At 42.1% G+C, this 23956-nt stretch overlaps 1 protein-coding gene across 2 annotated transcripts in view; it reads right to left on the bottom strand.

Annotated features, from left to right (window-relative positions):
* The window catches only part of ANAPC1 (anaphase promoting complex subunit 1), a 614893-nt gene that overhangs the window by 367503 nt on the left and 223434 nt on the right, over positions 1-23956 (bottom strand). For both annotated transcript variants that reach the window (XM_069234703.1, XM_069234704.1), the window contains exons 25-26: positions 16772-16998; positions 7034-7152 (exon numbers count right to left, since the gene is read on the bottom strand). In XM_069234703.1, the coding sequence (XP_069090804.1) occupies positions 7034-7152; positions 16772-16998 (346 nt within the window). The remainder of the gene's footprint in view (positions 1-7033; positions 7153-16771; positions 16999-23956) is intronic.

Here is a 23956-nt window from a genome sequence, read left to right as displayed (position 1 = left end):
TACAGCATGAAACAAGTTACCTTGTCAGCTAGGATGCTCTCACAGCCTGTATGATCAATTTAATCTTAAGGCTAGCTCTGTAAAGTTCTGGACCTGAAAAGTCAGTGTTACCTGTTGGATTTCTTTCCTGTCTGACATTTATGGCTAGAAATTCAACGTAACAGGAAGATTGCCCCCACTGTCAGATCATTTCTTGATCCGTATGTCTCAAGGAATAGCACTAATTCTAGAACCTGTGCATATGAGGGATAGTTCTGCTGTACGAAGTATGGACCTATGTGATGTGTGTATTTCTCTCTGCTCTCAAAGTTTGTAAGACTTGTTGCTGCAATTCTGTAGTCCAAGGTCTCGGCTCCTATAATCTATGGAACCAAGTAGGAAACTTTGTCTATTTTTTAAAACTGCCACATATCTATTTAACCTAAAGGATAGCTCTACTCTCAAAGACATTACAAACATATATGATCTGTACGGCCCAAGGATAAAACTCTGCTCTCTAAAGCTAAGGCCTGTATGATTTGAGTAAACTGAAGGATAATTCTCCTGCCTGGGATCTGACCTAGATTGAATAGGTTTTCAGAGGGACATCATTAGATGTAGATCTTCATGAAACCGTTACTTTAAGGATAGACACATGCACATCCATATATGCCCCCCTCACACAGAGCAGCAGGTGCACTAGATTATTGTGATACCCTATGGATTTGAAATCTCTGATCTGGATTTTAAACATTTTTCTCAATAGCAATTATAATAATCTACTGATCTATGCTTCTGGGACTGGAGATTGTAAACTCCAGGCTATATAAAGATATGTGCAGGGCATGAATTAATCTCATAGGTGATCTTACTGGGATTGAATTCCTGACTTATGTGTAACAGACTGATCTCTAGTAGATTTGTATATGTTTTACATTATTTTGCGAACAGATTTTGGCAGAAGAGCTAAGCTTTGTGTTAGGACTGATGACAATCTTTCTCACTGTTCATCACATCATTGCAAGCATTAACAGAATATAAAAATACCATTATCAAAATATACAACAAAATAAAATGTGTGCATTAAAACTTCTAAATCTCAAACCATTTCAAAACTAAATGTGACAATAACCCTGTAATATTCAGCTGCCATGTTAACTGTGTTACTAGGGCCATACCTTCAAGGCAAAAACTCTTTCATATGGACGGCCTAAGGGCAATTCTGAATATAGAGATAGGTGTTTGTCCGACTTTTTACTTAAGTTAGGATCACAGTGGGCAAAGATTCTGATAGCATTTGGGAAGAGAAATGCAAGAACTGTCATACTTAAGAATGTGGAAGTCATTTAATCTGTGTGGAAGTAAATTAATGTGAGGCACCAGGTAGAATCCACCAGACTTCCATTTTGCAATTCAAAGAGAAAAACCCACGGCAGAACATTCACTGTAATTAAATTTTTCCTCTCGAAAATTACCTTTGAAACTGCTGTTTATGCACACACTCTTACACCTGGATGGTGGAAACTTCTTACTCTACTGCCTCTCAGATATCAAACTGACCACTGAGGCCCTGAGGGCATCTTGCATGTCACATTCCATCCAAGGCTTGAAGGAATATGATCACATTAACCCAGTCTGACCCAACAGAAATCCACTGACTTCCCTTGTCGGCCCGCACCATCTAAAAAACTGCTTTTTCATTTACAATGAAAAATGCTTTTTCATTTACAAAGCCATCAACAACCAGCACCCCCACCTATTTGGCTGACAAGCTCATCATCTCAGGAGGCTACTACTAATTACAGAGCCATAACACAATAAAACTGGAGACAAAGAAGTGTAAAGAAAAAAGACTAAACAATGCAATAGGCCTTGTCAGTCTATGCATCCTGTACCTGAAACTACATCAGTTTATTCATCAGGACCCACCAAACCATATAACAGGTTAAGAATGAATTGAAGGCACACCTCTTTAAAGAACACCAGATGACAATGAAGTAACAATACACTTTTGCCCCCAGAAGCCAGCTACTTCTCCAATCATTCATTGACTGTATCCATGCCTTTGACCCTTACAGCAGTAGTTCCACAGAGGTAACAAAAATATACTATTTAGAAGAATGGGGGTGTAACTTGCTCACTTTCCTTTCTAACAACAAGTACAGCATCAAGAAAGACTTCTTCATTGTTACCAGTTGAATATCAATGGAGAATGTGTTCAAAGAGCAGGTGAGGGAGAAACAATCAAATATTTAGACAGTTAAACAAAACAGGACTGTGGAAAAAAGGCATAAGAATGAAGGGGTTAATTAAATTCTATAAGAACTAATTACTGAAAAAATATAATTTGCATGCCTAACCGTGCATAATGAACTCAGCCAGATAGGAGTAAAACAATAAAAACACTGGTTGCACTTAATGAGCACCTTATTTAAAAATCTATGCTACAGAAGATCGAGTGGAATGTGGACATCCTTCAAGGGAGATGATCACATAATGGGACCTTGAGATTCAGAAAAATGCTTCCAAGCATGCCCTTCCATAGGAAGGCTTCTTTCATATGACCTTTGAGTGTCTTGAGACACAGCAACTGTTGACAAGGCAAGTGGAGAAGCTTAATCACATTTTTAAAACTGTGCTTGGTATATTAGTTTATGGACGTTTTTATTGTGCAAATTCTTCCTCATATTAACGTTCAGTGACTTTTCAACTAGTTTAGAGTTTACATCACATACCGGATTCACATTCAACTCAGCATGATAGATTATTGTGTTATGGTCCTATTCTTAGTCTATTTTAGAACTTAAGATCTGAGTCAGAAGCTTCAACAGTTGTTTAAGCAGATTCTAGACTGCGAGACAAGTTCACTGCCCAGCACATAAGTGTGGAATTTCTTGGCTGCTCTAACTTTTGTATACCATGATTGTCAGCTGCATGGCATATCCGAGGCTTCTTGGATGCATAGGAGGTGTAATTTATTATATTGGAAGGTTGCTTCCTAATTGGGAGTGCTATTATGTGGTGAAGAAATAGTATGTAAACATCTGCCCATTGATAAATGTATGTGATATTCCCTGTTTAATATGCTCCCTAGGAAAGTGAAATTGCCTGGAATAGCCAACTCATACGGTACAAAATATAGCTAAAATGAAACTAGCATTTTAACAGATTTGTGATACTGATCCTTGCAATCACACAAAGAGAAATTAATTACTGGAGGTGCAGTTTGCCCCTCATCAATAGTTACACATGGTCATCAGCTTCACTAAAATAAAAGGCACAAGTTTGTGCTCGTACACCCAAGTTAAACCCCAAACTTCCTATGGACTTTAATTCCCCAGCCTGCAGAAAAATAATGATGAGGCAGATAATGGTGATGGAAGCTAGGCTGTGAATAATTTTTCAAAAATGCAATAGCAGCACAAGGAAAATTGTGTTCTAGGTAATGACGGCTCTAATTTTCATTAGAAACTTATGAGTTGAGTTTGATTGATTACTTAAACTTGTTTATATATACACATATGTTAGCTATCTACAGATGCAGCTGACAAGCGGAATAGGTCACACCAATACTTTTCTACAAAATAATGCTGTAAGCAAAGTTGGGACCAAAATGTCAGCTCAATAGTCCACATACCGAGGGGATTTTATACTTGTCATGATTGTAATACTTGTATTTTTGGTCTTGACAAAACCAAAGAATTTTGTTACAATAGTACGAGGACATTTACTATCAAACATTTTATCAATTGTAATACAAAATTTGTTGTTTACGTTCTGGGATGTGTATGCAATTTAATCTATGTGGGCAGTACGAAACGCTCCCTGAAACTTAGGATACAGGAACACTTACGTGCTATTAAAAACCTTGACTCCGATTATCCATTAACAACACATGTAGCATCTGTTCACCCTAATGATCCATGGATTTGGTTTCATGGAATTGATCATGTTCCGATTCATCCTAAGGGTGGCAATAGGGAACTGACATTACGCCAAAGGGAGGCAGCCTGGATCTGCCGCCTACGAGCGGTCGAATTGGGCCACAATTCGGACCATGAACTTCATTATTTCTTATAGTGCAATAACTGTGTATGGAATAATATGAAGTTCACACAAGGACTATGAATGTGTTACTAGTTTTGGTGCATTGTTTTTGGATATAGCTATCACTATTTCTCATTATTTTGTTTTATGTTGTATCATGCTCTACGTCTTGGGGCTGCTGAAATACTTACCTTCAGTATGTGAACATTGACCTGTTCTAATTTAGTGTAATCATGCTTTCTGTATAGTTAGACTGTACAATACTAGGACCAATATTAACATTCTGATTGGTTAATACTTACATTCTTATATTGTATACATTTTCTTGACTAACATTGTGGACTTTCATGGTCAGACTGTATAATACTAGGACCAATACTAATATTCTGATTGGTTATTAGTTATTCTCTTGCATTGTATACATCTTCTTGCTAAATATTGTGGACTCTTATGCATATTATCTTTTTTGATTTACTTACTCCTCCACACTTCATGTTCAATCACCTTTTTTGTTTGTTTGATTTACGTTTCATTGTACAAATATGGAATCCAGTCAGTCCTGTTTTGCACCAATTCGCTATGGTTGGCTGGTGTTACCGTTTTGTTTCCTTTGTGTTTCTTTTTTTACAGTTTTTTTCCCGTTTTGGAACACCATTTACTGGAGCCCTGTTCTACTTATCTTCCGTTCCACTGAGAATAACAACAGCACCAAGATGGCTGCTGTTGTTGTCTGTTTTCTATTTTCAGTCTTTGCTCACACCGCCCGGACATCCGGGTTCTGTGTAGTCCTTTTAAGTTAACTTCTACGGAGGTTTCCATTTGATACTCTTGGTCTTTGGGACCTGCGTTATAATTCCGTGGGCCCCGTATCCACTCCTACGGTCGATCGGACCGGGTTACTTTCTTGATTTTGGACGCGAATCCAATGATCGCCAATCTATCTGGTAAGATAGTCTTTTTTTCCCTTATTTTATATTTTGACTATGACGCGGACATGGCATTTTTTCTATTGTGAACTCCTCTATTATTTTTACTCATGGTTTCCCGAGGGACCTCTTTGCCCGTCAACCATTTATACATGTTTGGTACATTTACCCTTTTCTTTTTACAATTGATATCGTAAAATTGGGCATTGTATGAGCTCACTTTCAGTCATTCTCTCGTCACTTTCTTTTTGCCATGATAATTAAGAAGCCTTTCATTGGCTATACATTTTTACTGTTCCATTTAGAAAAACCTTGCTCTTTCCCATTTGATTTATGGTTCTTTTATACCATCTATTTGACTTGACTCATGTCGCCCCTTTTTTTCTTTCCGTCAGGCATAGAACTAGTTGCCACAATTTTGACTATTTAAACTGACTGGACTCCAGTATGGTACGCTCATCTACACATGCACTTTTCTTTACACGATTTGTTTTGACGTTTTTTATCTTTAACTTACACCAATGTGTATTCTTGCCTATATGGTCTCTTTTCCTTTCCTTCATTGGATCCTTTTATCCAATATATAATTTCCTCACTTTGCTCAGTCAGCCCTACACAGGGATACGTACCGGTGGATTTTCTGCGTTCCTTTTTGGTATCGATATACTTTTTCTATAAGTCTACTGTCTGTTTCCGCTTGGTGGTGGTTTTGCATATCCGCTTCAGGTTTCACATGGCACGTCATTTTGACATCACATTATTTTCAATGCGTGTGTATTTTCACGCCCAGTTAGCTCTGTTTTACACGGTGTTCTATATCGTGTTGGTACAAATCTTTCGGTAATTATATTTTCATTTACATTTAATTTATTTTTATGTAAGTTGGTTCTTTTTTGATTATAAGCTTTACACATTTGTTCCATGTCTTGTCACATTACAGCCCTGAAGAACTGAAGAAGCCCCTCGAGTGGGCGAAACGCGTTGGCTGTCTATTCATTGTACCATTTGCTGTATTTACGGAACTGCAAGATTACAAAGTATTGGACTTGCAAAGAATTAAAAAGAAAGATTTCACATCTTCACCACTGGAGCACTGGGTTTTTTGTTTCACTTTCTACAACGTGTTTGTGGTGGCGGTGCACCGCCTATTTGGATTCCACATTGATATACTGCCTCCATTGTGCATTGTAGACTTTTCTACAGGTCCTTACCACTGGTTTCAACATCTTTGAGCCCAGACAAGATGTTGCATGTTGTTTTAGTTGTGCCCTTTTTAGAGTACTTCTTTTGGCTGTAGTGGGGGACATACAGAGAGTATCCAAGCTCAAAATGGAAGAATACGACTGCCTGCCCCCCACCCCCAGTGAGTAAGCATTGGGAAGACTGCTGATGGAAGGGGAGTCATAGTGCAGAGCACCTGCCTTTTTACTCACTCCACCAGATAAGGTTCCCACAGACCAGCTTATTATAATCCTTGTACTTTTCTAACTGGACTCATCCCCTTAGAGTAGTGTCCATTAAAAGGCTGTGCTTTATGCAAGAACCATGCATAAAGACCATGTCCACTATTTCAAAGATTCCTGTTTGGCCGGAGTGTCAGCCTTATCGATAGCTATTGGTTTGTGTCACATTGCAACTGAGTGTCAGATCATCAGTAACTTGTAAAGTCAGTCACCAAGTCAAGTAGCACTGCCTGATATATCCAATAAGCATTTTTAATAGCATCTTTGAGCGTATGGTAGAAGGCTGTTTTCACTTTCCAAATGCCCAATAACCACTGATTGGCCAGTATCTGAAGAAAGGGCCTGGCATGTGGTGCAAGACTAAGCTAAACAGCTCCAGCAAAGAACTTGATGAAAATTACAACTGATAAGACAGAGGTGGGCTAGAGAAACATCTGACAATTAAGATTTTTCGGGGGGAGAAAACACAGACATATGAAATAAAACAGTACAAAAAGGAGAATAGGAAGTAAAGTATTCATTCCATTGAGTGTGGGTCAACATGGTTGGCATGCTTACAACAATACATTTACTGTATTGAAATTATCCTTCACAAAAGATAAAAAAACTTCAACAAACCAGTTAGATTCAGCTTGGGTATCGGCAGCGGTTCTGTTGGAACAGGATGATGTGAGAATAAGGTAAACATCCCTCGTCCTAAAGGAAGTGCCATTGTCCTTTGACATAGCTGGAGAAGTCTACAATGGAAATAAGAACCATAAATTACACAAACAGTTCTGAATCACAGTAATTTCAAAGCATCACTGATACAATACAATGCTCAGTACAAACTGAAATAAAACAAATTATTCACCTGTAACATAGATTTGTAGTCTGGCATTAAGTATGCATATACTGTACGTGATTATGCCCTCAAATCAAAACAGTCAGCTGTGTATTTTGAAACTTGTAGACACTCACGATGGGACAGTCAGTGATGTGCTTCCCTTATGACAGTGACTAGGCCTCCATAACGATACATGCATCAGCACTATCTGTACATTTCTGTTTTGTACCACATCCTTTGGTTTAAGTGTTAGCCTAAGTTGTATTTAAGAACTCCCATTTCTTGAGAGGACTGGAGATTCAATTTAGATCTATAATGAGTATCAAGCTGCAATATTGTTGTTAAAGGTAATTTGTTGATTTTGCTGTACTAGTTATTTACAGATTCACATGGTGTGCATGGGTTCTAGTGTAGAAAAAACAAAGAATACATATAATTATTATATGCAACAATCATATAGCATTTGCAATATTGAAGTATGAACTACAACATAATCATTATGTCTTTCAGTCCCACACGAAATGCAGTGAATGGAAATGCCAATAAAACGGTCTCAGGCCGATAAGCCCTCAGCATACGAAACAAGCCATAGGACCAACTGCTACTGCATTGGCATAGGCCAGGAGCAACCCTGAAGATAAAAGGAACGGGAAAAGTAGAAATATGGTAACAACTTTGGAGACAAAGAAGCCACAGATGAGAGCAGAGCAGTCAATGGAAAATAGAGAGTTCTCTTGATAGATGCTCCGAGATTCAGCTCAGCCAAACTCCAGGAAAACCAAGCAGCTGCAGGGAACTACACATTTTATCCTCCTTGAGCACGTAATGTAAGCTGAAGCAATATACACTTTCCAATTAATTTGTTGGCCCAGTATTCCCACACACCTGGAATGCACCATATTGCCTGCACTCTACTCTGAGGACCTTTGTGACAAGGTTACCTCCATCTTTTCCCTATACAAGCCAGGAACAGCCAGCCATAGGCCTGGAGCAAGCAAGAAGCAGGAGAAACCATTAATCACTGAATACACTAGACAATTTCCAGTCATTCTCTACATTGATATTACAGTCTCAGCACCCTGTACTGCCTGTCCCAGAACAACACAGCAGATTTCAAGACTAAGTCAGACGTGGGCTGTAGAAGCTGATGTAAGACACCATCATGACCTTGGTGTTAATCTGTTCTGTCCTTCATTCACTTACGTAGATTGATTCTTTTTCAACAAGTAGCTCATTTGATACAAAAAGTTATCTCTTGTTCAAATACTATTATCATGTATGTGTTAGTACGTATGTACATATGTGCACCTGTATAGAATACGCCTAACTGTGGAGAAACAAAGCACTGTACACAGTAATGGAAAAGAGGAACCAGACCAGCATATATCTCTTTATTAACATGTGTTGGAGAACAAGTCATTATTGTGAGGGGAGATGCTCAGTCTCCTGGTACTAGCCGATGCAATTATATATATATTTTTTTTCCTCATTCAACCCCGCATTTTGAGCCACCTCTTGATCCGTACACCCTTCTCACCATCTAGATAAGAGAGGGACCCAAACCGGGGGGGGGGGCACCATTATATCTCCCAGTCCGCTTTAACAGACAAGCAGGAGTAGCAGGCGGTGAATAATCATTGGACGATAAACAACAAACCAATTTCAAATATTTCAAAGCGACAATTTTCAAATAATTCATAAAACTCCCCCCAATTTAACAAAGGCGACCAGAGTTCCGCATTTGTCCTTGTACCCCGCTTATTCAAGTCCATGTTCGAAATGCGGAGAACTGCATTGAGCCAATCCATATAACTCGGAGGGGAGTCCTTCATCCAATTTTTACAAATTTCTTTTCTACCCAACAAAATTACATAAAACAAAAATTTTAATTTAGCATTATTCACCCTACTCCCTATGCCCTCTTCCTGTAGCTTCCCAAATATAATCAGCGGGAGCGATACAATAATCTCCCAACCCAACATAGATGACACCACACCAAAAACTTCCTCCCAAAACTAACGATTAGCGGGGCAATCCCAAAACATATGAACATCTGTTGCTCCTACACCACCGCATTTCAAACATTTAACCACTTCTCTTTTCTTAAACTTAGAAAGTTTCGCCGGCGAGATATAAGCTCTGTGTAGAATATAAAGATCATTTTTCCTCAACGGGGCTGGCTTCACTACTTCGTAGAGAATCGACAACAACTTTTTCCACCATACACCAACCTTATCCCTGGGCACATCATTACCCCACAGATCGGTCGGTAATGTAAAATTCCCATCAAACATTTCTAACATTTCCCAATACCAAACCGCCAACTTCTTTACAGGGACAGAGACAGAAAACTCTAAAAAAGAATCCTCCAGTGGACTTCCCACCCCCAGACCCCCCTTAATTCCTTTTTCCCCACTCTTATCTGCAAAAACTTCAACCTAGACAGGGATCCGCTCGTTATCCCTACTAACTCTTCCCATGAAAGCAATGTTCCATCTCGAGAGAGATCGCCCCAACTTTCCACCCCTGCCTTTTTGAGTGGTAATGCTAAATTATCATTAAAGCACTCTGGGGTGTCCGGGGAATCCCAAATAGGCGCATAATAGCTGTAATAAAGAATACCAAGTCGTCGTCTCAGATGATATTAACTCCTTGACAGCCCTTGGAGTACTTTCAATTTGATTTTTTTGAAAAATTTAGGATCGCCAAATTTAAAAAGGAAATACCTTGAAGCCCCTTTAACAGTTGAGACCATTGCCTTATACATCCCACCCACCGCTGAAACATCTGGGCATACAAACAACATCCTTGAATTCTTGAATAAGAAGGCCCAAGCATAATATGTCTGGTAAAGCCAATCCTCCCTTTTCCCTTCTTCTACGTAATTTCTTCCAAGATATCCTTGGCCCCTTTGAACTCCAAATAAAAACATTTATCGCCTGCTGCATTTGATCCAAATACCATTTATGCATTGCCAGGGGGATTGCTGCAAACACAAAGTTCCATTTAGGCAAAATAAACATCTTAATTAAATTTACTCTCCCGAGTATCGTCAAAGGGAGATATGCCCATTTCTGCAACATACCTTTACACTCAGCTAACAATTTTCGTGCATTCCTTTCAACTAGATCCTTAAGATCATAAGTCACTAAGATGCCTAAATACCGTACTTCCTGCTTACTCAGCATCAACCCTGCCTCCATATTCCATTGCATAGTTTCCGTTTTTCCCACATTAACCCGATATCCTGATATGCTTCCAAATTGCTCAGCCAATTCTTTAACTGTATTAAAGGCCAATGGTAAATTATTGGTGTATATCAGCAGATCATCTGCATATAAAGATATATTTTTTTTCCCAACCATTGCACCGAAAGGCGGGGGATGAGGCTATTTTGCCTAATTTTTCTAGCAAATAGTTCAATATACAAGTTAAACAACACAGGAGACAAGGGACAACCCTGCCTAGTACCTCTAGAAATTGTGATAGGTCCTGTAAGGTTCCCATTAATCAACACCTTAGCAAAAGGTGCTGTATATATCTGATCGATCACCCCACAGAACTTAGTTTCAAGGTTGGCCCGCCTTAAAATTGATTTCAAATAATTCCAGTTTACCTGGTCAAAGGCTTTCATTGCATCTAAAATAATAATTGCCAACGGTGACCCAAAGGTTGTAGCCATATCTATCGCCCCGATCAATTCAAAACTTAACTCAATCAGATATCTACCTTCAGAAAAGCCTTTTTGGTCTGGGTGCCCCAAGTTATTAACTATCTTACTCAAGCCTATCCGCTAAAATTTTAGCTAATAATTTATAATCACTATTCAACAACGATATAGGCCTATAAGAAGCACATTTCGCAGGGTTTTTAATCAGGTTTCAAAATTAATGAGATAATAGCCTCGTTCCACGAAAGAGGAATACTATCGCCGTGTTCAAAGATCCCCCCCAAACAAATCTGTCAGAACTGGGATTATCGAATCCCCTAATGCCTTATATACCTCCACTGGGATGCCGTCAGGGCCCGGAGCAGTCCCGGTCTTACTGCTATTCAAGATTCTCCTAATTTCCTCTGGCGTAATTGGGGCATTCAGTGCTTCCCTTTCCTGCGGTGCTATACATAAAGATATATCAGACCCCAACCAATCCGTCACCATATCTTCTCACACCTCTAACTCCTCCGAGTACAATTGTGTAAAAAAGTTTTGGAAAGCAAATTAAATCACCGCCTTGTCCGTTCCTCTTTCTCCTGACTGCTCCATTTCAATCTCCTTAATATAGTTACTTACTCAATCTGCTTTACCTTTCCAGGCTAACAACTTCCTGGCATTTTCCCCGTACTCAAAATGAGCCATTTTGCTTGCCTCCCATCTCCTTAGAATTCTTCCCTGTAATACAGTCTCCAACTGTTTTCTCAACCCATCCATACTAGCCCTCAAAGCCTCTGTCTCACCTGATTCTATCAACTCAACCTTATCCTTCCGCATTTCTTGCTCTAACAAATTAATTTCATTTCTAAACAATTTATGCTTCCGATATGAGATATTCGTAATCTCCCCCCTGATAACAGCTTTTAAAGTATCCCATACTACTGACATTGGGGCGGACCCTACATTTACACTGAAAAAGAATTCTGATTCCTTACGCAATTGCATCACCAGCTCCTGATCCAGTAGTAAAGAGCGGTCAATGGTCCACCGATTTCTAATTATTCTCTGCGGAAAACTCCTATCTAGCACGACCGCGGAACGGTCAGATAAGTGAGAGGGCAGATATACTATCTTTTTCACAGCCTCTCTCAAGCGTAAATCTAATAGGAAATAATCAATTCGGGAGGCATGCCTGTATTTCTTATTGAAAAAAGAAAAATCCCTACTATTCCCCACTCTTTGTCTCCAGATATCGCACAAACCAAATTCTTTCATCATCCTCCTTAAATATTGTAGCGATTTGGGCGTGCCTCGCGACTTACAATTATGCCTATCCAGCTCATTATTTAACACAACATTAAAATCACCCATCATAATGACTGGATCCGAGAATTCAAGAAGCTGAGAAAAAAGCCGTCTTAGAGGTTCTATATCATCACAATTAGGGCCGTAGTACCCTACTAAAACAAAATTACGACCATCAACTGCACTTTAACTACAACCCACCGCCCGCTGTATCTGATCTTACCTCCAAAATTAATACATTTCCCTGTTGTAGCCGTTTAAACAGAATAGCCACACCTTTAGTATGATAATTATGCTCTGTACATGCAAACGCTTGAACCCACCTCAGCTTTTTTACTACGCTCATATACTCCACCTTAGCTAAGCGTGTTTCTTGCAAAACTAAAATTTGTGGAGTTGAATCATGCAAATACTGTAATATTCGATCCCTTCTTCCTCTCGTCCTCAGACCATTAACATTCCAAGAGAGAATTTGCAATGATGTGCTCCTTGTCCCCTGGTCTCTCCCCCTGCTAGCTATCTCTCAAATACTGCAAGACAAATAACTGGGTTGAACAAGGCACTTTTTTTTTTGTATACTCTCCCCCCTTCAACCTCCGCCCTACCCAGCCCCCCAACTCCCATTCCCCCGCTACCCCACCCGTGGAGAACTCCCCCCATATGAGGACCATAATTAGTCCATATTTTAGAACTCCCCGCATTCCTGGGTGATTTAACTTAGAAAACCCTTAAAACGACGCTATTTTACGGTCTGCCCACCTTTAACTACTTCCAATAGTTCATCCGCATCAGTCGTATCTCTAATATTATACATTTTGTTATTGTACATACCCGGAGAAAGGCTGGAAATTTAAACTGAGCCGAGACCCCCAGAGACTTAAATATCTCCAATCGCTTCCCGAGCTCCCACTGCCTGTCCATAGTAGACCTAGACATATCAGACCTAATCTCAAAGACAACATCATTCACTTTTAAAGATTTTTGTTTTAACGCTCTAGATAAGATCTTCTCTTTCATCTGATATGTCAAAAAATGTATCAAGATTCTCAGAGGTTTACTACTATTCATCCGCATCCTAAAAGGATCCCGATGGACTCTGAAAATCCTTTCCGATTTCCTCCTCACTCCCATCCAGTCCCACTGCCGATTTAATTAGCGAAACCACAAAGGCCTTGAGATCGTTACCTTCCGCCCCTTCTGGCACTTTCAAGTGTCTTACATTATTTCTTCTGGAGTAATTTTCCATTTGCTCAATCCTATTTTTTAATACCTGCTCATTTCCCTTCAATGCATCAATCTCAACCTTATGTTGACTCCGCTCCTCCTTCATACCGCCCATAGCTTCTTCGAGAACCTGAGTTCTCTCCATTAAGCCATCAATCTTTCTTTCTAACACCGCGCAAACCTCTCTTATCTCCCCTTGATTTACTTCTGGATTCGCAAAGCCTCTCTTTACATCCTCAGAAATGGACAAAATCAGTGCCTCAAACGAGGAGCTCTGGGAAAAAGAGGGGGCAGGAACAGCTTGAGAGGTTTCTTCAACAACCGTAAGTAAAGGGTCTTGTGCCTGCAGAGCCACTGTGGTTAAGGTCCGAACTTGAGGGGCGCCCAACCGCTCCTTACCAGACTGCATCGGGGGGAGTGTCTTCTCCAACTCTGCTCCCTCTTTGTTTCCTCCATTAGTTTGGGACAACGCGACTGTGCTATTATCCAGCAGCCCCCTACCCTCACCCAAGGAATCCGCAAGCTGTAAGGTAGAAGCCTCCATCGCCGCTCTAACCTAACCGGGGGTAAGCTTGACTACTTCCGGCCTCACTTTAAAAAATGACCTCAAGGAGGGAGTCAATTTATCTCTCCCCTTAAGCTTACTTTCCCCCTCTTTCCTCGCGGCGCTCCTATTTCCTTCACAAGGTTTAATTGTAGTCTTTTTCTTGCCTAAGCCCCCCCTTATCTTCCAACACCAAATCAGATTTGTCAACCTGAGGCTAGTCCCCTCCACACGTGTTAGACCAAAAGGGGAAGGGGGTATCACCATCCCCCCCAAATACTTTGCCTAACCGTTCTTTGACTGGTCCTCCTTTCAGAAATGCTATTAGTCAGTGCTCCTTGCCTCGCCTTCTTTATAACCTCGCTGGTGCAGCCGCTGCCGCTATTCCCCCGAAGGGGAATACGCGCCGCTCCTCTCCGTGTTCGGCGCAACTCCAGTGCGGCACTGCACCACAACGCAGCCCCAGCTGCCTTCCACCTTTCATCCGGTCTAAGGAACTGTGGTGCGCACATCCGTGTATCCACCGCCACTGCAGTTCGACCGGCAGAACCGTTTCGTCACTCCCCCAGGAACCGGAACCGTCCTAGCACGCTGCTAGTACGACGCAGCCCGCCATGTTCTCCCCCGATGCAATTATAGTTTTTGCTAAAACTCAAAACAGGAGGGGGTAGCTCAGAGATGAAGTAGGAAGATGTTTAAAAGATGAGAACCAATACGTTTGAAAATGTCAGAATATAGAAACCACATAGATGGATTTGAGAAGTTATGTTATGAGACAGATAAGCAGAAAGTTGGTGTATTCTATTGATTCTAGGCCTGAATTTTGACTAAGTTCATGCCCTGAACGTTTCTTGATCTTCTGAAGTCTAACAATGTCATGACTCCTTGTGTTTGTGTTGGAAGCCTCATGATGATAGTCTTTGGACAGGAATGCTGTTGCTCTACTGTTACTAACTTATATGTGATCTTAAAAGTCTACAAGATGATCCAGTGGAGTAAGGGTTATTTGATCATATTTCTTCAGCCCAGACGGACATAGCTTGCTGGAAGCCCTTCATTGTGTCCCATCCCCGTGCTTCACTACTGAAACATTATCATGCATCCTCAATGCTTGTGGGTTGTAATGAACAATTCTATCAGGTGAGATTTTGTCTAGCCCGTGGGAATGCAATAATATTGTCACGGCAGATTTATGCTTTCTCATCTTTAGTGGTATGAACTGATTAAACAACACAATCAAATGTATCAGAAAATTAACAGCACATTAGCTATGGATATTGGAGATGGAAACTAGGCATGTACAGTCGTGGATTTTTTACACTTGTGAATGCAGCTACTTAATTTCGGAAAAACATTTATTTGATGAGTAATTATCTTGAAGATACAATAAATAATCCTTAGGCATCTAAACTAGATGTGAAATGTTTTAGCAATTCACCCAACTGAAAAGAGGTGGCAAGTGGTGCTAGAAGCACTGTCACACATGTCACTTCCACATGTGACATAACAGGCCACTGTAAGACTAGGTGTGATAATAACAACAATTACATTTAAATTCCCAGTGGCACGTTCCCTGTTGAGGATGTGATTAACTGAATGTAACTAGCTTTTCACTGGAATTTCAGAACACCTCTACCCTGCCAGAACCACTGTGGCACTGCATTAACCATGTTTTGTTTAGGGAGATGCAGAATTCAGGTACTGTAGCTTTGAAAGAAGACCGAATGATAGCTGACACTCGTGTGAGAGCCCAATGAAGGCTGGAATTTCCAATATAAAGTCCGATTTTCCGTACTTGGAGGAAAGCTGCAAATGCTGTGCTTCTGCAGCTTTTGTTTTAAAAACTTCAGTTGAAGGGGATACAGGACTTTGAGAGGACGTCAGGGTTCTGGAAGTGGAAAACTACCTTTCTAGTTACATGTCCACTTCAGTGGCATTATGTACTTGAATGAGAAGCCCCATGTCAGAGAGGAGTGCTATCTCTATCATCTTCTATGGATTCATCCTCATTTTGTGAAGCTTAACATTTGAAAAGCAAAGACTATTACCACCCTAAAACCAAAAAGCCTACAAGTGCTGGTATTTCTTCTCAGAGTGCAAATTGTTTGTTGAAGGTTCATAACCTGAGAATGCTGCAATCACCCCCTCACTCCTTTTGGTAGTGTTTAACATAATGTCTGCAACTGGATTATGTGGTATAATAGTGGCCAACATCTTTGGACACAGTTTGACCAATAAGGACATTTCTAAGATGAGGAATCTACCAGAAGTATATCAGAGTATAAATGGAGGGTTCTACTGCATCCCCAACTTGTAAACAAATTTAATAAAGTCAAACGTAAGTCACAAGCAGACATGTATGTGACAGCCTGAAGAGGCATATGTTCAACAAAGACTTCAAGACCACTGGGACCTGGTCACAGCATAAAACAAATGCTACCATTTGGAATTCCTGAGATCTTGTTTGACCCTTACCCATCCTATTTATTGTTGTTTTATCGTTTCACTTTAGGTATGGTTTAAGTGTTCTTCTTGCTGACATTCCTTCTAACGTTCTATGTATATTTCCCACCCACTAACACATGCAACTTTTAACTACTAATGTAGAAAGCATGTGCTCGGTAATTATTCTTAGTGTCTCCCTGCGTGAGTGTTGATGTCACTTTACATTAAAACGTGGAGAAAAACAAACATACATCATAAATGTCTTCGTGGGTGTATTGTAATTTTGACCAAACAATCACTACTGGTCTTACTCCTTAACTATGAGCAAAGGACAACTAATGGTAACACGGAAGTGGGTACCTGTTTTCTTTCTCTTCTATGTATTCATGGTCGCTTACTTCAGGCATCTGTACAACATTAACACGTACAGGAAGACTACTTTGGAGTAGTCTACGTACTTCCTGCACTCGCAAATCTTCACTCCATATCAATGACATCACTTCCTGATTCATGTCATTCATACCATCATCTTCCTCTTCCACTTCACCTCCAACTGGGATCTCTGATGCGAGCACCTGGCCAACAGTCTAAAATGAAAAGGAGGAGTATTAAATCAAGCTGGTAATACCACTTTCTCTATTGTTTAAAATATGTTATTGCTTTAATACTGCACTGAATATTTTTTATTGAGTACAATGCTATTATTCATGTATTGAATCATTTTAAATTTTGTAAACCCGAATAAAAGGCTCTTTCAGGACCCAGTATTTGAAACTGATTTTACCACAGATGTCAGCATTTTCAGTTTCAGGAGAAGGAGAAACTTGAAAATCAAGACACTGAGATACATAGTTATTATAATGGTGGCATGTCTTCATACATAATTACTAATGCACTCTGACACAGGTTCAGTAAAATAAGAAATATTGCTTTAGGAATGGCAGTGTATTAATAGGATTTGAAAGTATTTGCACAGTACAAGCCATGCTTCTTTAGGCACTTGTCAATGCACCCAGAAGAGCCCTAGCTAAAAGCCTCTACTTCACTAACAAGCATGAGACTCTGTAAAAGACTAATGACACAAATTAATGAAATTCCACATAGCTGCAAAAAGAGTACTATATAGTGTGATATGAATTATCAACAATTTTGCTGTATGAGCCTTACATTTATCTTATTTACATGAAAAGTTAGCACAATGTACCTAAGATAACCAAACAGCAGAACTGTCATTCATTCTCCTGAAAGTTTTGTAATTTGTTGAATGCAGCGGGTGAGGTTAGAATTACAGGTCTTTATCCACCAACTCTTCTCCAGCCCCCAAAGCCCGTTTTAAACATCATTCTCCTCTTGTGGCCAACAACCTAAGAACAATGCATTTCTCTCCTACTTCAGGAATGATCGAGGAGCTGCCTGAGGAATGGACATAGCACCATTTCAAGCTTGAAGGGGATTGGCTTTATAATCAATCATTCCACTCCCCAAGGGATAGGTTGCAAGATTTGCAAATATGCCTTTGGAAGGTAAACTAAAATAGGCATAGCTGGCATTACTGTATGTCAATATTTAGACATACAATTCAAAACTGGAAAGAGTCGATGAAAGCTAATATAACTGAGGAAGCAGCCCACTAAAAAGATTAACCAGCACTTTAGTTATATATCCGTCAAATAAGGAGAAATTTAGTTCAATGTCGATTTTCCTTCTACACGAAAGTGCACTTCAGATTGTTCTGAACGTCTCTAACTAACCATTACTCCCAACGTAAAGGATATTCTATATTGATCCTGCTAAGCCTGCAGAAGGTTTCTGAAGAGTACCACCATACTGAAAATATGACATGAAGAAAAAAGTCATTACAGAATTGGTCACACAAGGGTCATTAAGATTTTCTTTACAGCTCAAGCCCTAATCAATCACAAAAAATACTTTAATGTCTTGTTGCAATTGGTACTTATTAACCCCTTCGCTGCCAGGCCTTTTCCCCCTCCTGTGCCGAGCCTTTATTTGGCTATTTGGAGCAGTTCGCGCTTAGGCCCTCATAACTTTTTGTTCACATAAGCTACCCACGCCAAATTTGCGTCCTTTTTTTCCAACATCCTAGGGATTCTAGAGGTACCCAGACTTTGTGGGTTCCCCAGAAGGAGGCCAAGAAATTAGCCAAAAAACTGTGAAAATTTCGTTTTTTTCAAAAAAAATTGAAAAATGGGCTGCAGAAGAAGGATTGTGGTATTTCCCCCAAAAAGGGCATCAACAAAGGGTTTGCGGTGCTAAAATCACCAGCTTCCCAGCTTTCAGGAACAGGCAGACTTGAATCAGAAAACCCAATTTTTCAACACAATTTTGGCATTTTACTGGGACATACCCCATTTTTACAATTTTTTGTGCTTTCAGCCTCCTTCCAGTCAGTGACAGAAATGGGCATGAAACCAACGCTGGATCCCAGAAACCGCAACATTCCTGAAAAGTAGACAAAATTCTGAATTCAGCAAGGGGTAATTTGTGTAGATCCTACAAGGGTTTCCTACAGAAAATAACAACTGAAAAAGAAAAATATTGAAATTGAGGTGACAAAAACATCACTTTTTCTCTACGTTTAACTCTGTAACTTTTACCTGCAATGTCAGATTTTTAAAAGCAATATACCGTTACGTCTGCTGGACTCTTCTGATTGCGGGGATATATAGGGCTTGTAGGTTCATCAAGAACTCTAGGTACCCAGAGCCAATAAATGACCTGCTCCCTGCAGTGGGTTTTCATTCTATGCCGGGTATACAGCAATTCATTTGCTGAAATATAAAGAGTAAAAAATAGCTATCAAGAAAACCTTTGTATTTACAAAATGGGCACAAGATAAGGTGTTGAGAAGCAGTGGTTATTTGCACATCTCTGAATTCCGGGGTGCCCATACTAGCATGTGAATTACAGGGCATTTCTCAAATAGAGGTCTTTTTTACACACTGTCTTACATTTGGAAGGGAAAAATGTAGAGAAAGACAAGGGGCAATAACACTTGTTTTGCTATTCTATGTTCCCCCAAGTCTCCCGATAAAAATGATACCTCACTTGTGTGGGTAGGCCTAGCGCCCGCGACAGGATATGCCCCAAAACACAACGTGGACACATCACAGAAAACAGAGCTGTTTTTAGCAAAGTGACTACCTGTAGATTTTGGCCTCTAGCTCAGCCGCCACCTAGGGAAACCTACCAAACCTGTGCATTTCTGAAAACTAGAGACCTAGGGGAATCCAAGATGGGGTGACTTGTGTGGCTCGGACCAGGTTCTGTTACCCAGAATCCTTTGCAAACCTCAAAATTTGGCTAAAAAAACACATGTTCCTCACATTTTTGTGGCAGAAAGTTCTGGAATCTGAGAGGAGCCACAAAATTCCTTCCACCCAGCGTTCCCCCACGTCTCCCGATAAAAATGATACCTCACTTGTGTGGGTAGGCCTAGCGCCCGCGACAGGAAACGCCCCAAAGCGCAACGTGGACACAGCCAAATTTTTGAAGGAAAACAGAGGTGTTTTTTGCAAAGTGCCTACCTGTAGAGTTTGGCCTGTAGCTCAGCCGCCACCTAGGGAAACCTACCAAACCTGTGCATTTCTGAAAACTAGAGACCTAGGGGAATCCAAGATGGGGTGACTTGTGTGGCTCGGACCAGGTTCTGTTACCCAGAATCCTTTGCAAACCTCAAAATTTGGCTAAAAAAACACATGTTCCTCACATTTCTGTGGCAGAAAGTTCTGGAATCTGAGAGGAGCCACAAATTTCCTTCCACCCAGCGTTCCCCCACGTCTCCCGATAAAAATGATACCTCACTTGTGTGGGTAGGCCTAGCGCTCGCGACAGGAAACGGCCCAAAACACAACGTGGACACATCAAATTTTTTCATAGAAAACAGTGCTTACCTGTGGATTTTGGCCTCTAGCTCAGCCGGCACCTGGGGAAACCTAGCAAACCAGTGCATTTTTGAAAACTAGAGACCTAGGGGAATCCAAGATGGGGTGATTTGCGGGGCTCTGACCAGGTTCTGTTACCCAGAATCCTTTGCAAACATCAAAATTTGGCCCAAAAACACTTTTTCCTCTCATTTCGGTGACAGAAAGTTCTGGAATCTGAGAGGAGCCACAAATTTCCTTCCACCCAGCGTTCCCCCACGTCTCCCGATAAAAATGATACCTCACTTGTGTGGGTAGGCCTAGCGCCCACGAAAGGAAACGCCCCAAAGCGCAACGTGGACACAGCCAAATTTTTGAAGGAAAACAGAGGTGTTTTTTGCAAAGTGCCTACCTGTAGATTTTGGCCTGTAGCTCAGCCGCCACCTAGGGAAACCTACCAAACCTGTGCATTTCTGAAAACTAGAGACCTAGGGGAATCCAAGATGGGGTGACTTGTGTGGCTCGGACCAGGTTCTGTTACCCAGAATCCTTTGCAAACCTCAAAATTTGGCTAAAAAAACACATGTTCCTCACATTTCTGTGGCAGAAAGTTCTGGAATCTGAGAGGAGCCACAAAATTCCTTCCACCCAGCGTTCCCCCACGTCTCCCGATAAAAATGATACCTCACTTGTGTGGGTAGGCCTAGCGCTCGCGACAGGAAACGGCCCAAAACACAACGTGGACACATCAAATTTTTTCATAGAAAACAGTGCTTACCTGTGGATTTTGGCCTCTAGCTCAGCCGGCACCTGGGGAAACCTAGCAAACCAGTGCATTTTTGAGAACTAGAGACCTGGAGGAATCCAAGATGGGGTGATTTGCGGGGCTCTGACCAGGTTCTGTTACCCAGAATCCTTTGCAAACATCAAAATTTGGCCCAAAAACACTTTTTCCTCTCATTTCGGTGACAGAAAGTTCTGGAATCTGAGAGGAGCCACAAATTTCCTTCCACCCAGCGTTCCCCTAAGTCTCTCCATAAAAATGGTACCTCACTTGTGTGGGTAGGCCTAGCGCCCACGAAAGGAAATGGCCCAAAACACAACGTGGACACAACATATTTTTTCACAGAAAACAGAGGTGTTTTTTGCAAAGTGCCTACCTGTGGATTTTGACCTCTAGCTCAGCCGGCCCCAGGGTTGGGGGGGGGGAATGCCCTAAAATAAATTTGACCCCCACCCCCCCTGCCCAGGAGCGACCCTTGCCTACGGGGTCTCTCCGCCTGCGTGACATTGGCGCCAAACAACAAATCCCCGGTGCCTAGTGGTTTCTGCCCCCTTGGGGGCAGATTGACCTAAAATCGACCACTTCTGCCCCCAAGGGGGGCAGAAATGCTCTAAATACAGTTTGCCCCCCAGAGGAGCGACCCTTGTCTGATGGGTCGCTCCCCATCTCTATAAAAAAAAAAAAAAAAAAAAAAAAAACACAAAACAAAAATTTGCCCTGGCAACAAGAGGTTTCTGCCCTGGCCGATCTGCCCCCAGGGGGGGGCAGAAATGGCCTAAAATAAATTTGCCCCCCCCAACCCCCCCTCCATGAGCGACCCTTGCCTACGGGGTCGCTCCCCCTGCGTGACATTGGCGCAAAAAAACAAATCCCCGGTGCCTAGTGGTTTCTGCCCCCTTGGGGGCAGATTGACCTAAAATCGACCACTTCTGCCCCCAAGGGGGGCAGAAAGGCTCTAAATACAGTTTGCCCCCCTGGGGAGCGACCCTTGTCTGATGGGTCGCTCCCCATCTCTAAAAAAACAAACAAACAAAAAAAAAAAAACACAAAAAAAAAATGTGCCCTGGCAACAAGAGGTTTCTGCCCCCAGGGGGGCCAGAAATGGCCTAAAATAAATTTGCCCCCCCAACCCCCACCCCCCCCACCAGGAGCAACCCTTGCCTACGGGGTCGCTCCCCCTGCGTGACATTGGCGCCAAAAAACAAATCCCCGGTGCCTAGTGGTTTCTGCCCCCTTGGGGGCAGATTGACCTAAAATCGACCACTTCTGCCACCAAGGGGGGCAGAAATGCTCTAAATACAGTTTGCCCCCCAGGAGAGCGACCCTTGTCTGATGGGTCGCTCCCCATCTCTAAAAAAACAAAAAAAAAACACAAAAAAAAATTTGCCCTGGCAACAAGAGGTTTCTGCCCCGGCCGATCTGCCCCCAGGGGGGGGCAGAAATGGCCTAAAATAAATTTGCCCCCCCAACCCCCACCCCCCCACCAGGAGCGACCCTTGCCTACGGGGTCGCTCCCCCTGCGTGACATTGGCGCCAAAAAACAAATCCCCGGTGCCTAGTGGTTTCTGCCCCCTTGGGGGCAGATTGACGTAAAATCGACCAATCTGCCCCCAAGGGGGGCAGAAATGCTCTAAATACATTTTGCCCCCCAGGGGAGCGACCCTTGTCTGATGGGTCGCTCCCCATCTCTAAAAGAACAAACAAAAAAAAAAAATAATAATAATTGCCCTGGCGCCTAGAGGTTTCTGCCCCCCCTGGGGGCAGATCGGCCTAATACTAGGCCGATCTGCCCCTAGGGGGGGCAGAAATGGCCTAAAATAAATTTGCCCCCCCCACCCCCCTCGGAGCGACCCTTGCCTACAGGGTTGCTCCCCCTGCGTGACATTGGCACCAAAAAACAAATCCGCGGTGCCTAGTGGTTTCTGCCCCCTTGGGGGCAGATTGACATAAAATCGACCAATCTGCCCCCAAGGGGGGCAGAAATGGTCTAAACACAGTTTGCCCCCCAGGGGAGCGACCCTTGTCTGATGGGTCGCTCCCCATCTCTAAACAAACAAACAAAAAAAAAACACAAAAAAAAAATTTGCCCTGGCGCGTACAGGTTTCTGCCCCCCCTGGGGGCAGATCGGCCTAATACCAATAGGCCAATCTGCCCCCAGGGGGGGCAGAGATGGCCTAAAATAATTTTGCCTACAAGGTCGCTCCCCTTGCGTGACGGCGCCAAAAAAAGATCCCTGGTGCCTAGTGGTTTATGCCCACAAAGCGGGCAGATTGACCTAAAATCGGCCGATCTGCCCCCAAATGGCCTAAATACATTTTGCCCCTCCAGGGGAGCGACCCTTGTCCAAGGGGTCGCTCCCCATCTGTAAAACAAAAAAACAAAAAAAATCCCTGGTGCCTAGTGGTTTCTGCCCCCCTTGGGGGCAGATCAGCCGAATCAAAATAGGCTGATCTACCCCCCAGGGGGGCAGAAATGGCCTAAAATAATCCCCCCACCCCCTGGGAGCGACCCTTGCCCAAGGGGTCGCTCCTGTTGCATGAAATTTGCGCAAAAAAAACAACTCCCTGGTGTCTAATGGTTTCTGCCCCCCTTGGGGGCAGATTGGCCTCATCAAAATAGGCCAATCTGCCCCCAAGGGGGGCAGAAATGGCCTAAATATATATTGCCCCGTAGGGGAGCGACCCTTGCCTAAGGGAAGGCTCCCCACCTAAAAAAAAAAGAGAGCATCACAAAAAAAAAATAGCTCCCTGGTGCCTAGAGGTTTCTGCCCCCCTTGGGGGCAGATCAGCCGAATCAAAATAGGCTGATCTACCCCCCAGGGGGGCAGAAATGGCCTAAAATAATCCCCCCACCCCCAGGGAGCGACCCTTGCCTAAGGG

The sequence above is a fragment of the Pleurodeles waltl genome, chromosome 5, assembly GCF_031143425.1.
Source record: "Pleurodeles waltl isolate 20211129_DDA chromosome 5, aPleWal1.hap1.20221129, whole genome shotgun sequence".
Taxonomy (NCBI): Eukaryota; Metazoa; Chordata; class Amphibia; order Caudata; family Salamandridae; genus Pleurodeles; species Pleurodeles waltl.
This window is presented reverse-complemented; position numbering and strand designations above follow the sequence as displayed.